Raw genomic sequence first — 18,573 nt, forward strand, 5'->3', positions numbered from 1 at the left:
CAACCATAACTCCAAGGGATGGCAAAAACAAGGGTTGGTGGACCAAAATTATCATAACTCTCTTAGTAGGCACCCCGGATTTTCGGTTCAAATTGTTTGTAAACCTTATAATTTTTATATAAAACTTTTGTCTGATACAATTTTTGATAATACAAACCATTACTGCAAGGAGTGGAAATAACACAGATTGAAAGACAAAAAAGTCATTACTTTCTTTTAACAGATATTCTATCAAATGCATTATAATTTACTGTAAAAATCTGAAACTTTATGTGAAACCTTTGACTGAAATAATTTCAGATGTAACGCACTATTACCATAAAAATAGTTTTTTTTAAATTAAGAAAAAAAAAATTCAAAACTTCCTTAATAACTTGGGCATAATATAAAATTCATTCTAAGTAAGCTATTCAGTGCCAGATGCCTAGTTAAAAAACATTCAGAATATTTTCACTCCACGGAATATGAGAAAAGGTTTTACCGATCATTTTGGAATATTGGAGAACATATGGGATGTTGCAGTATTTGATATAAGTTCCAGAAGAGGTAGGCACTTGAGGCACGTGAGTCACCGCGGTGGTGGCGGTGGTGGTCCAGTGCAGGCCAACTGCGGGGACTCGCTGCGGGCCCCCCCGCTCGCCTGCCGCAAGCTGGGCTTCGCGGACCAGGACCGCGTGTCGGACTGCGAGGTGGCCGGCCCCGCCACGGCCGCCACCTTCGACCACCTGCAGACGGCGTCGGTGTGCGGGGGCTTCGGGGCGTGGTGCCGCTCCAGCGCGCCGCGCAGCACCGTGGTGGTGGCGGCCGGCAGCCGCCCCTTCGTGGGCTTCCACCACGCCGTGGAGGGGGAGGCCCCGCCCGTTTTGGCCGACATGGCCAAGGCGCTGGCCTCCCGGATCAAGTCCACCATCCCGTGAGCTTAGTACTACAGCCAAGATTTTATAACGTTATAAATAGTGATTTTCGTCTTATCGTTATTAAATATTAAACATATTTAATAAAAAGTACATATCAAGCATAATGATGTTGATCAACTCCTAAAACAATTTTTGATAAGTTGCTTAAAATATTTACATAAAACAATGCTACATATTTTGATAAGAGTAAGTTAAACAAAAAAAAATTGCAATTAAAAGAATGTTCAGTAGTCTTCTGTAATGTTTATTAGTGCACAAGAAAGTTCAATATATTTTGAAATTTTAATATTACTTTTTGTCACTTTCTTATTATTTAAATACTTTTAATATGAATAAAACAATTCTTTGTTAAAAATCCATAATATAATTTTCTCTGTAGGAATTTTGCCATGTCTGTAAGTATCAGCTGCAGACTGCTTTAAATTTACTTTACTTAAACAAAAGACCAAGGAACTAAATTATGTTATTTACTTTGTACATAATATAGTAAGGGTTTTAATAATAGCCTAAACTAAAGATTTATGAAATCAATTCTATATTTTAACAGACAAAATGAGGCAATTGAGGTGAATTTTGCCACATGTTGTGTTTTGCTTTGCATTTCGGTATTATGCGGGGTATTGACTTCCAGTTCAGTGTTTGGTGGTGTATTGACTTCTATTCGGCTGTTATTTCAGTTTTATTGGTATTCACAATGTAATATTGCCTCTACTTATTACATATTTTTTTAAAAAATACCGTATTTACTTGTGTATAGCGCGCCCTCGTGTATAGCGCGCACCACGATTTTTGCAACAAATTCCAAAGAAAATTTTTTTTTTCCCCGTGGAGGACTAGATGACTCACCGGTAGCAGCTGCTACTGGTGTCAACATTCTCTCTCTCTCTCTCTCTCTCTCTCTCTCTCTCTCTTTTATTTTACTAGCTGCGTTGGCTTTCTGTAGAGGGGGAGGTCTAAAAATAAACAAGAGACTTGCGAGCTTTCGCGTGCACATGTGTGTGTGTGTGTGTGTGTGTGTGAGAGAGAGACCAGGTTGTGTGCGTGTGTGTGTGTGTGGGTGTGTGTGTGTGAAAGAGAGGCCTTGTTGCTTGTGCGTATGTGTGGGAGCTGGCCAGAAACGTCACCCGTCACCGGCAGTTAACGACTTCAACTCCTCCCCCCGCCTCTTCTACTCACTTTTTTTTTCCCGTGTATAGCGCGCATCCTTATTTTTTTCCTTTACTTGAGGGGGAAAAAAGGGCGCGCTATACACGAGTATATACGGTATTGCATTAAAAATGGCACTATATTAATTTTTTTTTACATTCCCACTTAAACTGTTTATTGATTGTTGATTAACTTTTAATAATCCGGAAAAATCACTAATCCGGTGCAGAGATATTCCTGAATGTGCTAGATAAAGGAGTCTTTACTGTACTTGTCTCCTGCATGTGCCATCTCGGATCCATTTGTGAAACTACCCAGATTCATCGCAAGTGGTAAACCCAGTGGTCATGTTCTTTAAGCTGGTGGATTTCCCAGTCTTCTCTTGTCCCCCCCCCCCCCCCCCCCCCTAACTTATTCGGTCCGTCGCCCTTCATACGTCTCTATAACGACTTTGATGTCGGCGAAAATGTATTTCCCTCCAGTCATTTGTTCATTCATTCATAATAATTACTATGTTATTACGCTGCCAACATTTCATCACTGTAAGTACATTTTAATAGAAATAGATGTTTTATAAACAGAGAAAAAAATGTTTAGAGCAGATAGTTGGTAAGTTGGTGACGAGTTCTCTGTGAGAGAAAAGTGGGTGTTCTGAATTTCGAGCTACACATAATATGGGGAAATTTCATTATACCATGGGATTCATTTTACGTAAGTTCACACAAGATATAGGTATACATGATTTACCTTTTTTCCTTTCTCCTAATCAATTCTCAGATGCATTTGTAGGTGCTGTATTGAAGTAATATGTGGAGGAGTAATGAGTAATCCAGCAAGTATTAGACAGAGACCCCTAATAGGCTTTGATGCTCTCAAAATGTAAGTGTAGAAAATGTTGGAATATCACCGAATAGTGTCAATAATAGTTGTGTACATTTCTGCTGACAGCATAGTTGCCAACTACTTAGCTGACAACCGTATTCTAGTGCAAAGATGTGTGAGTAGTAATTGCATATAACACTTGCAGTCCGACATAGATTAATTTTGTTTGTTCTTGTGACATGCACATACAAACATTAAACTATCTTAAAATAATATTAATGATCAACCCCTCGAATGAAAAAAAGATGTTTTTGAGGCAAAATATATCAGCAAAGATCAATGATTACATTTGTGCTCAAATAGGTGGGCCTTTAATTTTCATACTGTGCCTGCACATTAATAACCTGTAGTTATTACATAGCTGTGACGAAATGTAAAAAATAAATAATTAATAATTTGTCTGCAATTTGCATGATACCCATGTTCCAGTTAGCAACGGGTCTTGTCCTAACTTTCACGAATTTGAATCTTTAAAGAGATATCTCTCAAATTAGAACCTAGTTCTCAATAACCACAAAAATTTATAAGTTTTGAAAACTTGAGTAAATAATTTATTTTTAAAATAAAAAGACATAGTTACATGTTACTGTATTTCTCGCATAATCGTTGCACATTTTATTCTAAAATCAAGTTTGAAAAGTAGGGGTGCGACGATTATGCGAGAAAAAAAAAAATTGTTAGATAAAGTTATTTATGAAAACAAAACCCATTAATGGAAAGTACGTTTATTTAAAAAGTGAAATTTAAAAGAGCACGCCAAACAATTTAAATTAATAAGTCGTGCAACAAAAACATTTCTTCGAATTTAAATAGAAAAACTAAAATTGTGACGCGAACGCAAGCCACTTGAATCTGTGACGTGAACTTAGGCATAACTATTGTCGTAGTACACACTTGCCACGAAAGAGTGCGGGCCATCAAATGTAGTTAACTCGGCACTCGACAGAGAGCACGTGTTGCATGCAATCAGCGAGATATCGATATTCGACTACGTGTGCGCGCTCTATACGGGAAGCAACATAACCAAACACGAATGATGTCAACTAGCGCTTTCTACATTATTGTAAATGGTACATCGCGATGACGCAAACGAACAGATAAAGATAATAACGTTTGAAAATGCCTTTAAAAGAAAATTTATATGTCAGACAACATTGTATTTTCGTTAATTAAATAATTAAGTGGTAATGTCCGAATAAATATTAGTTGTCTACTTTAAAATACATCGTTTTATACGGAAAAGATACCTACACAAAGCGCTCGGCATCTAATAGCGGGACCAAAAACATGATAAGTTTTTTTATCCAAAATTTGACGGCCTAAAATATGGGTGCGACGATTATGCGATAAAAGAGGGTAAATATTAAAACAAATTTTGTGACACATGTTCCCTGAAGTGCTAAACAATTCAGCACTGTGGATGGTGTGTCAGATACCAACTCTTCTTTACTAGCTTCTGTAGAGATAAATAATTTAGTCCCTGTTATGTACACAGGTGCTGGTGTTTGGATATTTTGAATTTTTCTTTCTGAAATATTTTTTTACAAATGTTTGTACTTAAATATCAAATCTTTTCATACTAAACATTAGATGGTAATTGATGATTTGGTTGGTTCATCCCGATTTGGAAATAAAAATATTGATAGATATATGTAGTACGATTTTCCTGCATTTGTTCTTAATTTGTTTATTAGGATAATTCTGAATTTGAATTATTAGTTTGTTGAATTTACATTATTGTTCAAACAGAGATGTTGTATAAGAATTTCTTTAACCCCAAACCACACAAAGAATGTGTGTGATGACGTACATATTAATATATATATTATTATTGTCAGTTAATCAGAGTGGTTTCTGACTTTCTCATGTGCTTTTCTTCTCAGGGGCTGGCTGCTGCCTCTGCGGAAAAGCAGCTCGATGGACAAGGTCAAGGAGAAAGTGCAAGTGGATCCAGTAGAAAACACTGCTTGCCGGTAGGTACCTCTTGTTTTTTAGTTTTGCTTTTAGCTTGTAGTTGTAGTGCCACAGGCATGTATTTTTTGTAGTGCCCAAGTTCAGATAAAAGGCTAACTTATTTTATAGTGTAATACGAGGGTCATTCAGTAAGTAACGAGGCAAATCGATGTAGCTCAAAAACTGTTTATTTAATCAAAATAAAATTTGGCCTATTTTTCAATATAATTTCCCCCCCTCCCCCTCCAACACTTGACCCATCGTTCCCTTAAATTGTAGATGCCCCTGGCATAAAATTCTTTTGGCTGCTTTCAGAGCCACATTTGTACCTGAATCTTGACTTCTTCGTTGGAGCCAGATTTTTCGTCGCGTAGAACTTCCTTAAGGGGACAAAACATACGAAAGTCTGAGGGGGCGAGATTGGACTGTAAGGAGGTTGAGGTAGAATCTCCCAGCCCAGTTTTTGAACACATTCTTGCGTTAACTGTGCTGTATGCGGCTGTGCATTGTCATGAGGCAAAATCGCACCTGTTTTCAAAAGTCCACGACGTTTAGTGCGAATTGCAGGCTTTAATTGGTTTTCCAGCATATCATTGTAATATTGACAGTTGATTTTTCGTTGATCTTCAAGAAAATTGCATAAAATAGGGCCTTGTGAGTCCCAGGAAAGTGTAAGCATCACTTTACCAGCAGATGACTAGGTCTTGAATTTTTTCCTCGTTGGAGAACTTGTGTGTTCCCACTTAAGGCTTTTTCTCTGTGACTCAGGCTCGTAATAGTTAATCCATGTCTCATCACCTGTTACAATTCTTCAAAAAAAGCTTTCTTTCTCAGTGGAACATCGAGCTTTCAACTGTTTACTGATTCAAAGCCTCATTTCTTTGTGGATGTCCGTAAGTTGTCTCGGCACCCATCTTGTGCAGGTTTTCTTGTGTTGTAGTTATTTTGAATGATGTTATGGATAGTTCAACACTAGCAGACACTTTTGCAGATATAATTTCAACAGTAATTCTTCTTCTGTCTTGGATTACCGCGTCAATGCGAGATTCAAAGGAGGAAGTGGCAACTTCGACTGGTTGGCCACTTTGGTTCTCATCACCGATACTTTTGCCGCCACTTTTAAATTGTTCTACCCACTTCTAAATGTTTGAATGGTTTAAACAATTGTTCACAATGAATCCAATTTATGCAATTTATCAAAGTAAATTGTTCACTTGCTTTCACTATTCTCACTATTGGTTTATTTTTGTTTATACAACTGTCAAGAGGTCTCTTAACGACATCCTACACGTACACATTCGTGAGCTGTACTAATTTTTGTGCTCGGTGAATTGGTAATATTCCACTACAATTTAACGACAATATAAGGCAGTATGTAATGCCATGCGCTGAAGGTATATGTCATGTAACATTTTTACAACTTGTAAATCCTGCCCTATTAAGCCAGTTTTACTTATTTATATATGCAGCCAAATTTTAAAGTTGTTGATATGCACACAATTGTTAAATTGCGATATCTAAGATTCCCAGTGACTTGCATACCTAAGGTTTATTTGTGGCTCAGGAAATGAAAAATGGGCACAAAATCACTAGAGTCCTTTTGTGTAGCTCTGAAGTAAATGTTGTGGGAATTAAAAATAAAAACACAAGCACTCTGCTGTTAGTTCAGGAATAGTTAAAAATTCATTGCTGTTCATGTGAAAACATTTAATTTTTTAAAATATTTTAAATCATAATAATTCCATATGTTTATATTGAAGACACTGGTAAACCATCTTTCTTTCAATTAAAATTTTTTTTTTACTAATTGAACGTAGCTAAATTAAAATTATAGCTTTGGCGTTATTAAGGAGACGCTATCGGTGGCCACTAGTCATTGGTACATCACCTCAGGATGCTGGACTGTAAATCTTCTTATCAGTCCTATGTTTGGTTTTACTGAATACCAGGTTACCTAGCTAAAAGCTATTACTATTCTTCCAACCACTGTTTCATAAATAATTCAAAACTGATGACCTGATTAGCTATTATTAGAGACCTGAAATTTTCGCGATCGCGATAACGCGAAAAATAACGCTAATTTCATTGATTTTCGCGAAATAATACGATTTCGTCTAGTTTTCTGTATACACGCGAAATTTTAAGAAAGGTACGGTAACAAACTTGGTTTCATCTTGAGTTCGCCGGCATCGCCATTGTCAGAACTAAAACTAACCAACCTTAGCGGTAGCCTGCCACTGTTTACGTTTCGAAAATCACATACTTTACATGTATGTATGGAAGAACGAAATATATTGCTGCTAAGATGTGACCACAACACAAAATAAACATAATGTACGCAACCACAACTCCACGTCATACATGAGCGATACTGTTGATGTAATGGCTGGAAGGAGGCGGCCATAGACAATTTGTGTGCAAGCGGAACCAGCTTGGCCAACCCTTCAGCAAGAAATGTCCGTACGAAAATGTCATTTGGACCGTATTTCCTGATCCAGGTCCGTACATGAATTTTTTTTTACGATTATATTAATAAAACTATTGCACAATAATGACTTCGTGATTTAATTTTGCCATGAAATAGAATTACGAAATAAACGAATTAAAATCTTGTTCTCACACAACGCAGTTATGGAATAAACGATTTGTGACGCCACAAAAGATTGCATGCTGGGAAGAATCAGCTTTTATTTCACAAACAACCGGCACTAACAGTCATGCGCACGTCTGCCGTAAGGATCAATGCTATGTGTTTGTAACGCGATTCCAGCTGAAGTATAAGATAAACACCGTACAACCATACATTGCCACTTCTTTCGTTTAATGTATCGTATTTTATTGCTGCATGGGAACATTAAAATAAAATAACTTGAGTTTGCCGAAAAATGCTGCAAGTGCGCGGCAACGTGCCGACGATTTCAAAAGCGACGGGCTATATGCACCCGATACGGCGACGTTAATGTGCAAATTTTGTAATTGTAAAGTCGCATTTGAGAGAAAAGACACCGTGATAAAGCACACTAAGAGCGAAAAACACATAACTAAAAGAAAAAAATATGATGATGGGTGTGCTGATAAAAAAATTCAGAGCTCTGTTGCAGAGTGCTTTGGTAGTGCTAAACGTAAAAAAGCAGACGTCGAACATTTGGCACTGAGGACAACAGAGGCCTTCGCTAAAGCTAACATACCTCTTCAAAAATTGGATGATCCTAACATAAGAGCATGGTTAAATGAATTTGTGGCAGGTTCTGGAGACATGCCTTGTGTCAAAACACTGAGGGAAAAGTATGTTCCTAAACTTGCTGAATACCACTTTGAAAACGTGATGGAAATTGTTAAAGATAAACTAATTTTTATCTATTCGGATGAGACTACAGATAGTCAGGGAAGATGTGTTTTTGTGGTACTCTTTCTAGTGCTCCAAGAACCAGTAGGCGAACCTCAGGTAGTAGTAGCTTCAGTTAATTTTCTTGCAAAAGCGGATGCGACCACATGTGCACAAGTTATTTCAGAATGTGTAAATAAGTATGCAATTTCATACAAGAACATCAGAGGTTTGGTTACAGACTCAGCTCGCTACATGACAAAGTGTGTCAACAGCTTGCAAGTTCTGTATGGAGATCACGTACTCCATATTCAGTGCTGGGCCCACAAAGTTGCCCTAGTAGGAAATGTGTTGTCATGTGAACTTGTTGAGATAAACGATGTCGTAGTGAAGGTAAAGTCTGCCTTTTTAAACACTCGCAAGAGGAAACACCAATATTTGCAATATTTGCGAGAAGAAACTGTGAAACAAGATAAATTGTTTCCAATGCCAGTCAATACTCGTTGGAATTCATGGTTTCGTGCAGTGTTCTACCTGGCTGAATATTTTTTGGAAATCATTAACTTTTTCAGAAATAGTGACTTTCAGGAAACTAACAATGCAGGAATTAAGTATCTGATCATGCTTTCAGACAAAGAAGTATCCGTAATTTTAGCACAGTGTATTTTTGTACAGCAGCATGCTTCTGAAATAATGGATCTGCTAACGAAACTTGAAGGGTCTAAGTACCCTACATCACATACTCTGTATGGGGATCTGGAAAATATACAAAAAGGTTTGGACTGTGCAGCAAAGGGTATATTTTCCAATACGTTCGAAAACAGTAGTGTCCTCAAAAATTTGAACACCACTGACATTGCACATGTGAAGCACAACTGCCAAAAAGCCACAACACTGTGCATGAACAAACTGCAGACACTCATGAACAGTGATCCTTGTGCACATGTTTACAGGTCATTGAACCAGCTTTTCAACCCTAAGAACATTCTGCTTAACAAAACTGAAAACATAGTTACACAACTAAAATCCATTGCTGACCTGAAGATGATAGACAGTGTTGACCTTTTTAAAGGGTACCAGTCTCTAAAAGATGCAGCAGAGTCACTGTGCAGAGCTGGTGAAGTTGTTGATGTAGTGAAAATTCTCACTGCACTGACAACTGACTGTCAACAGTTTGCTTCAGCTGTGCTTAAATCAATATGGATGCCTACAAATAATGTTGAGAGTGAGAGGTTGTTGAGTCACTACAATATTGTTGTTTCAGATAGACGGCAGAACTTAAAAGAAGAGAATATTGAAGTGTTTACAATGCTCTCCTTTGATGATTGATATATATATTTTTTTTTTAAGAATTTTATGCAACAGTTATGTTAAGCTAATGTGTGTGTAAAATTTTTACAAGGAAATTATTAACACATAGTGTTCAATAGTGAAATGAAATGTTTTTGTGGTTCTACATATGATGAACAGTTCTTTAATTTCTTATGTTATGTACTGAACAATGCATTAAGCAACCAAGTGACTAAAAAATTTCTGTATGGAAGTTTCACAGTCAGTGGTGAGCAATTTTTATGTACAACTGGAAATTTAATGTTTTCATTGTTATTTATTTTTGGTTTAAGCAAATGTAAAGAGTGTGTTTAAGTTAGGATAATTATAAGCTATGCCAAAGAAAATTAATTACGTAACAAATATTAAGCCTATACAGTTAAAACTATTTAATTTAATTATACAGATAAAAAAATAACACCGCTTTTTTACACCGCTTTTTGGCAAAAATAATACCGCTTTTGGCCAAAAATAACACCGCCAATTTCAGGTCTCTAGCTGTTATGGATCAAAATGCAGTACAAATTTTGGAGGCCAGACTCTACAGCAGCTGGCTAATATCTCCAGATTCAAAAATCTTCCAAGCCAGCTGACAATGAATCAGTTAAAATGCAGCACTGTTGCTATGATGTCATACTTAATTCACAAACGTTGATGCCGTAAACCAAAATATATAAAACTTTGTAGAAGGCAATCTAAATAATTATAAATATTATAATTATGGACAAATTTTCTTATTATTCATAACAACCAATGTTCAAAATCTAATCTCATTTTGCTGTTTAATTCAAAGATATTACGTCACTATGGCCGTAATTGGATGGTGCTACTCAGTTGATCTACTATATTTTATTTTTACATTCTTACCAAGAGTTCCAGAGTTTGTCAAATTATATGACTGGAAAAGTAAAATTTTAAATCATGTCAATGATTACGTGTGTACCTTGTTTATGTAAATTTTTCAGTCACGTGGAATCATTGTTGAAGTAATAAGACCATTTGTGTAACTGTTTTTTTTAGTGTTTCTATAATAGATAAAAACACATTTAATTTTGAAAATACAGGTTAGTACCATGTATTGTCTCATAATCGTCGCACGCGCATAATCATCGTACAGTCAAACCTCTCTGAAACGACCCCTCACGGTTCCCAGGAATAGGGTCGTAATAGAGGGAGGGTCGTAATAGATGTTTTCCGAAATTTTCAGTCGATTCACATCCCCCCCCCCCCCCCACACCCCGGTCGTAGAATGGCAGGATGCTGTCACTCACAATGCTAGACGGCTTTACTTTAAACCCACTTCAACCTTAATGACAAGTCCGTCGCCCTACAGGCCACCTCTAAAGAAAAGATGTCAAAAGACAGTTTATTTTTACTGGTTAGTTTACATGTACGTTTTCTGCTTGCCGTAGTTAAATACACTAGAACCCCAATGTCACGAACCCTGGATTTAACGAAGCAGTGATTTTACGAATACATTCTCGGGAACCGTCAAAAAATTGGACATTTTGACTAAAATGTGAAAACCAGAAAAAAATTTTTAAAAAAATTAAAAAAAAAGAAGAAATGAAATGAAAGATCATTAAAATCTGTTAATTTTAACACACAGCGTATTTTTGTGTTGGCTTTAAAACTTCCAATAATGTTAATGTAAGAATAACATATAAATAATGGGACATTTCCTTTAAAAATATGGCAGCTGTAGGTTCTGCAACGCGAGTGGGCGCACACGAAGCTCGCCCGGCTGGCTGGCGGCAGCGGCTTCATGACGCATAAGCTCCCCCCTCCCTCCTCCCAGGAACATTCTTCAAGGCTAGCTCATTCCTCCCAGACACACAAACCACCTAGTGTCCTCCCTTATAACTCCCCAACTTCTCTCCTTTGAAAAACCTTCAGTGAGAAAATGCTCATTCCATCTCCCTTCTCCCGTAAAATTGGGCTATTATGAGGGAGGGGTAAGACCGTTGTAAATATTTTCGGACCCCTCCCTGCCCATTAAAACACGCCCAAAAAAAAGGAAGTCAAAATATGTCACTTTTCTCACCAAGTTCGAGTTTAGTCATCTCTGGCAAAGAATTTACAAGCTTTAAAACTTAAATATAAATGTATTTTAATAGCAAGGGTCCTATGAAAAGGAATATACAGTATAATCCCGCGGATGCGACCTGATCCTCACGGTTTCCGGAAAAACGGACTTATAAATGGAATGGTCGCAATAGAGAATTCAGACCAATTCCCCCCCCCCCCCCCCCCCCTTTTCCTAAATATATCCAAATACATAAAATACTCGCGTTAAAGGAATTCGCGTCACGCGAGTTCGGCTATGCTAGCCGGCTGGTGGTTATTTTCGTTCAAAACGTGGCGAAGGAACTTGTGTGGATCAGGTAGAAAACATTCGGCTATAAACGAAAGATATAAGAACAATGCTATCCTGAAATGCTGCAGACCAACAGGATGCGCTCCCGCCCTTGCCATCAGCGATGTTTATTTTGACAGCTCAAGCAATTATCATTTCACGTCCCTTCGCAGCGTAAAAAAAAAACAAAAAAAAACACGTTGGAATGCAGATGGAAAAGTAACTATGCAGTAAAATAAATATATTTACAGCCCTGCTAATTTTTTCTATTCAATAAAATTTGAGGTATTAGCGATTTTTCAGCAGAAACTGCTGTGAGACTAATAAACAAAATGTATCATAATAACTTAAACTTATAAAGTATTTATTAACGGCGAAGGACAGTCGTATAAGCCCATAAAAATATTTATTTTACCAAGAATGGACTATACAACCTGGCTTTTGTCACACACGGTGTGGGAGGGGAGGAGGATGCTGGCCGGACGAGTTTCTTACGCTCGCGCAGAAGCTACCACAGCGGCTTTTCGGGGGTGGGGGTAAGATAACATGACAGCTGAGACGGCTTTTCGTGCGATAGTCGACGCGCCGAGCTTGGCTAGACACTGCCGCGTTGACAGTCCAGCTCTCGCCAAGATAAACGTGAACACACAGCGCCCAACAAAGTGTAACAGACTTGTTTTTCAGCCGATTTTACTCAAATTTTCAACTTTCTCTGCTCAAATTTTTCACGGTTTCTCAAAAAACGGTCGTATAAACGGAATGGACACATCAGAGGGGGGTCGCATCGGCGGGATTCTACTGTACCGAATAAAATCAAGCTGCTGTCACCAAACAAAGCATAAAACGGCCCAATGCGTGGTCACTGTGTTATTGCTCGTGCGAGAGGCGAGGCGTGGAATGTTAGAAGAAAGATAAATGCGGGGGAGACAGACGGCAGCCTGTGTGTTTCCTGCGTGGGGAATAAGTGGCGTAGCCTTTTTTTATGCTGGGTGAAGCGACCTTTTTCTGTCAACACACGGGAAAAGATAATTGCTTGAGCTGTCAAAATAAACATCGCTGCGGCAGTTAAAACAAGTCGGCACTCGGCAAGAGAAATGCAGTAACACGCTACTCACCACAAAAAACTTATTTTCTGTCCGATTTTCTTCTGAATTTCGGCAATTTTTTCACGGTTCCTCGAAATCGGGTTGTAATAGAGAGGTGGTCGCAATAAATGGGGTTGCAACAAAAAGGTTTTACTGTACCGTTATTTTAGGACTTACATTTGGAAAAAAAAATTACTCGCATAAACGCTGCATGATGTTTTTAGATTCCAAGCGCTTTGTGTAGGTAGTTTTCCCGTATAAAACAATGTATTTTAAAGTTAAAATCTAATATTCATTCGGATATTACTGCTTAATTATTTATTTAACAGAAATACAAAGTTGTCTGATGTGCAAATTTTCTTTCAAAGATGTTTTCAAATGTTATGTTATAACCTTTAGCTTTTCGTCTTTGTCGCCACTGTGTATCACTTATAAAAATGTAGCCAGTGCTAGTTGGCATCATTAATGTTTGGTTAAGTTGATTCGCGTATAGAGCACGCGCACGTAGTCGAATATCGTTATCTCGCCGATTGAATGCAACACGTGCTCTCTGTCCAGTGTCGAGTTAACTACATTTGATAGCCTGCGTGATGTGTACTATGACGATAGTTATGCCTTATGCGTTTTGACTCACGTTCGCGTTACAGTTTTGGTTTTTCTTTTAACGTTGAACAAAATGTTTTTGGTGAATGACTTATTAATTTAAATTGTTTGGCGTACATTTGTATACTCTACTTTTTATATAAAAGTACTTTACATGCATAGGTTTTGTTTTTAAAAATTATTTTATCTAAAACAAAATCTTTTTTTGCATAATAGTCGCATCCTTACTTTTCAAACTTTATTTTAGTAAAAAATGTGCGACGATTATGCGATAAAACAGGGTAGCTAAGTAAAAGGTACATTATAAATCTGGTGATTTTCACTCTTAGCCGCAGATTACATATTTTACACTTCCTTTCTTTATGTATAGTAAAAATACATTTTCAGGGATGACCTAAAGACATAAAAATTTAGATTATATGAAAGGGAGCAACTGTTTCATTGAATATCTTATTTTTTGACAGTGTAAGGTTATTGTCCTTATGAATACTTTTTCAATGAATTTATTTTTTGAAAATATAAGAAGTCGTTAGATCCTACAATGTCATACCACTTGCATGGTTTTTTTTTTTTGTATATATATATAGAATTTTTTGTAGCTGCTTAATTTAAGTGATTCTCTGAAAGTGTTTGCTCTCGCTCTAATATGCAAACAATTACGCTCATGTGTCTATACATTTCTTAGAGTATATATTATTCAGTCAACATTTTAGTGTCGTTAAAGAAATATTCAAATATTAGGGCTTTAAAATATTGCATTAAACATTAATACAAAATTTATTTGCATATATAGTTTTTGGAAAAATGTAATTTACAAAGGATAATTTCAAAGTAATTTTTTTCATCCAGATGTTGCATTGACAGATTATATAAAAAACTTATGATTTTAAATATTTTTAGAGTTTTTAAAACTTATTATTTATTTAAAATTATAAAGTTCAAAACAATACATACCTTACCTACTGTTTTTTTGTTTCCAGGCAAGCATAATTGGCCAAAAAACAAACTTGGCCATCAAAAATAAAATTCTGCTACAGAACAGTTGGAGAAATATTAATTACTCTGGTTCAGCTACATCAGTAGAGCTGTGTGTAATTATTGAAGGACTTAACCAAATATTTAAATCTATTAGAGTATGGGCAAAGTTTCTCATTGGTGATGGCGATTCAAGAGTATAAGCTCGTGTCCGAGATAGTTCTCCATTCGGAAAGACGTATATTTATTACAGTCAGCATTATTTAAACAAATTCTACATTAGATTTTGTGTTCGAGTTTCATATTAAAAGTTTCTTTGCAACATCAGAACACATGAATTTGCTCGTTACCGGGGTTAGATGTTGACACATCACTGGCGAGTACTAACTGAAAGACTAGCTCACTTTTTTTAAAATTATAACATCTTACAGTTATAAACCATAAAAAGGCTCTAAGCAAATATAAATGTCATTAAAAATTAGAAGCTTTTTTGTTAATGAACATCAATTGATAACCAAGGTAATGAATACAATGACTAGGTAACAAAAAAATTTTCTTGATGTTCATTTAGTTAATTTTTTTGGTGTAACCTGTAAGTTTTCATGATACCGTACATCTTCATGTTACGTGTTGCAAATAACGACCTCACACAGGATTAGTGAAAATCATTTGATACACACAGCGCACTAGCGCACTGTGCCCAGTATCGCTCAGACTGCCGCTTGCCTTCAGCAGTCTTGCCCTCGCAGGCGTGGGGATGAGCAGACCTGCCTTAAGGGGCTCGTCTTGTCAGAGGTGTATGTGTGTAAATGTGACGGGATGATAAGCGTAACACTCGCTGATGCTTCTAGCGCAGTGTCTCCTCTGGACTGGCGCGCAGTCTTCTCGTAGTCACAGGATAACTGTGAAATTTGAGCGGTGACCATAACATATGGCGGAGAAATGAAGATAGAGGTGTAATGCAAGTCCCTTAAGTGCTTTCAAGAATCTGTACTAGTTTTTTTACGCCTAAAATTTACTCTGAAAACATGCTATTTTAGTCATTTTAACTCTTCTAAAAATACAGTTTAAAAACTGAATCCGAAATCAAAGGTACTTTTCGGACCTCTGTGAACTCTTAAATGCTTTTCGTAAGTAGACTCCACTCTGATATCTTGAGTAGTTTTTAATTCGCATTGTTTTTATTGAAGCTCTACGCACCGTGTGTGTGCTCGTGTAGGCGGGGGCCTTAAGAACATCAGGCAACTCCCTACCCCCCTCCCTCCCTCGGCTCCATTCATACAACCAAGGTCACAGAGCAGGGGGAATGCAGTTTGCCTCTTTGCCACGAGAGGGCTGCACCGTACGGCCCTTGAATGCTACACCTGTTTGAAGAATGCAAGCTTTCATATTGGCGTTGCCCCCAAGTAATCCACGCAATTAAAACATTACTCATTTTAAATTGGTGTTGTAAGTTGTTGAAGCTCGACTTGAAAAAAGTGTATTTGCATCAAATTTTTAAACTCGATATTTTTTTCGTTTTTAAAGGACTATTTAAAGAAACTTTCATGAAATAGTATGTTATGTACTTTAGTCTTTAGTAAACACAAGATTCTTGAAAAAAATATTGCACTTGCTTGGTGCTGGAGTTTTTGCAAAACATGTGTCAAATTTAAATATAAATTTTCAATAAAAGAATAAAAAAATATATTTTTTTTTGTGTTACAGTACTTGTATTTATAATGTAAGGAACAATTTAACTAAAGGAAAGCATTATCTGAGCACTTTTAATTTAGGGATCAATACTCCTTAAGTTTCAGTCCCCTGTAATCAATACCCCTTAAGTTTGTCATGTCACGTCATTATTCTTGAAGAAGATTTTGATAGAATTCACAACATAGTTTTCTGGCCGAATGGGAAATTACACCCTGAACAGGTAGCAAAAAGAAATCTGGTGTCCTAGGAATCATGATACAATCTGCAAGCCCCCTATAAATCTCAGTGATCAGTCTTCCACCATGAATGATTGAATGATTGAATGCATGAATGAATGAATGAAAATTAAATAATTAATTAATGAAACAATTTTTAAACTTAAAATTTTTCTAGTTGTAAAAATCATAGCAATGTTTTTTTTTTCTCTTTAATTTCATACCATTTTATTTCTCTTGCTTTCATTTTACTGTATTATGGATCAATTATTTTTCGACTCCTGTGAATTTAAAAAAAAAATAGAAGGGTTAAATTTTTATTACAAAAATATTTAATATTTGTTTGTAGTTTTATATTTGATCCAGTTTAACAAAAAAGTTTGTGCAGAACCATAATGACTAGACATGGATTTGCACCCCGAGTCCTTTGGAATGCAAGTCGAGTGTCTAGTGGTTGTGCGGTTTGAAAGCGGTTGACATGAGATACAAATGTGCAGCCGTGGTTTTTGTTTTTTTGTGTGCCACAGGTTCGGAGTGTGCGACATCATGAGGCACGGGAACCGGATAGTGATGTCCCCCGGCCGGAACTTGTCGGTGGTCTCCGACTCGCTCGGCCGCGTCATCCTAATCGACAACAAGCGAGGCGTGGCCATCAGGATGTGGAAAGGTTAAGGCAGTACACTGTGATGTGCCCACCCTCTACTGATTCGCTGCTCGTGGACATGCCTCGTTGGAGGTCGTTATTGTTAGAAGTTGGTGTACATTAGTACATTGGTGTACATAGCTTGAAGTTCTTGACTTTTTTTTTTGGTTTTTTTAGAAAAAAAATGTTCTTTGATAATTTTGTTAACTCAGGGCGTTCACAAATTATAGAAGCTGGCAACTAAAACATTACACCTTTTACCAAATGTTAATGCACTGAACTATACTTTTGCGATTTCATTGCCAACTAAATCGGATGTTTACTATACAATATTACATTATACACAGTTTTGGGCTGAGATGTTTTCAAGGATTCATTTTATAAAGTGTTCAGTTAAGCGTAAACGGACGGTATGCCAGGCCTGCCGTTTTTACGGATTTTATCCGTTTTCACGGATATTTGAAGCTTCAAACGGACTAACGGATAAACGGCGACATTCACGGATATATACGACGCTTCGCCGATATTTTCATATTTGAATTTCGTTCGTGTAAATATTTACATTCAACTACCTATTTGAAGTTGTCAAACCATACAAGCATCCAACAGTAAAGCAAACACTCACATTACGTGTAGCGCCATGGAACTTCCAATCGTTTAACCACAAACCAAAAACATTTACTCCCACATATCGTTTCATGAAGTACAATGTCTATGGTTTCGGGGGGAAATGTTTTTTGTTTGTTGAGTTAAACGCTAAGAAGTGTCATGGCGTCAGTAAACATAGGTATTTTTTGTCATTAGAATGTTTTAGGTGCGGCATTTGTTTACAAACTTCTTACGTGATTTAAGTAGTAGTTTTGGTCTTAGCTGATTGTGTTGGAGAAAAAACGAAAGGCTTCGCCGGACAGTTCACTTTATAAACAGCGTTATCGTAAATAATGGGAGCAAGAATTGAAATGGTTGAGGAGTGGCAAAACGGATTTTTCCGCCGTTTGTTCGACTTGCAACTCGGAACTGAACGTGACAAAGGCGGCACGAAAATACGCAAGTTCATGCGAAAAACCAACGAGCTGCTGATCAGAGTTGTTCTTTGACGAGTTTTGTAACCAAACCAAACAAAATAATTGATGCGGAACTGTTATGGGCGAACTTCGTTTGTGAAAACAATTTATCTGTGAAATTCAGTGATAATTTCACGAAACTTGTCCCGCAAATGTTTCCAGATAGTGAAATCGCAAGAAACTTTCATTGTTCTCGCACTAAAACTAGCCAGATAATTATTCAATCTTTGGGTGCATCAGCTGCAGATTATGTTACCTATGCAATGAAAACACAATTTTTCACACATATTGATGATTCAACTGACAGTCACTAGGTAGGTTGTAGTGTTAGCAAGGTTTTTTCCATCTGAGATTGTTGAAACTCATCTGTACAAAGTAATGGCTT

The 18,573-nt window shown here is 37.0% G+C and overlaps 1 protein-coding gene across 2 annotated transcripts in view; it reads left to right on the forward strand.

Moving 5' to 3' along the window:
- LOC134538445 (rab3 GTPase-activating protein non-catalytic subunit) overlaps positions 1 to 18,573 on the forward strand; it is a 154,922-nt gene that overhangs the window by 38,079 nt on the left and 98,270 nt on the right. For both annotated transcript variants that reach the window (XM_063379772.1, XM_063379773.1), the window contains exons 6-8: positions 598 to 913; positions 4,829 to 4,918; positions 17,009 to 17,148. In XM_063379772.1, coding sequence (XP_063235842.1) covers positions 598 to 913; positions 4,829 to 4,918; positions 17,009 to 17,148 — 546 coding nt within the window. The remainder of the gene's footprint in view (positions 1 to 597; positions 914 to 4,828; positions 4,919 to 17,008; positions 17,149 to 18,573) is intronic.

This window comes from Bacillus rossius, chromosome 13 (assembly GCF_032445375.1).
Source record: "Bacillus rossius redtenbacheri isolate Brsri chromosome 13, Brsri_v3, whole genome shotgun sequence".
NCBI lineage: Eukaryota > Metazoa > Arthropoda > Insecta > Phasmatodea > Bacillidae > Bacillus > Bacillus rossius.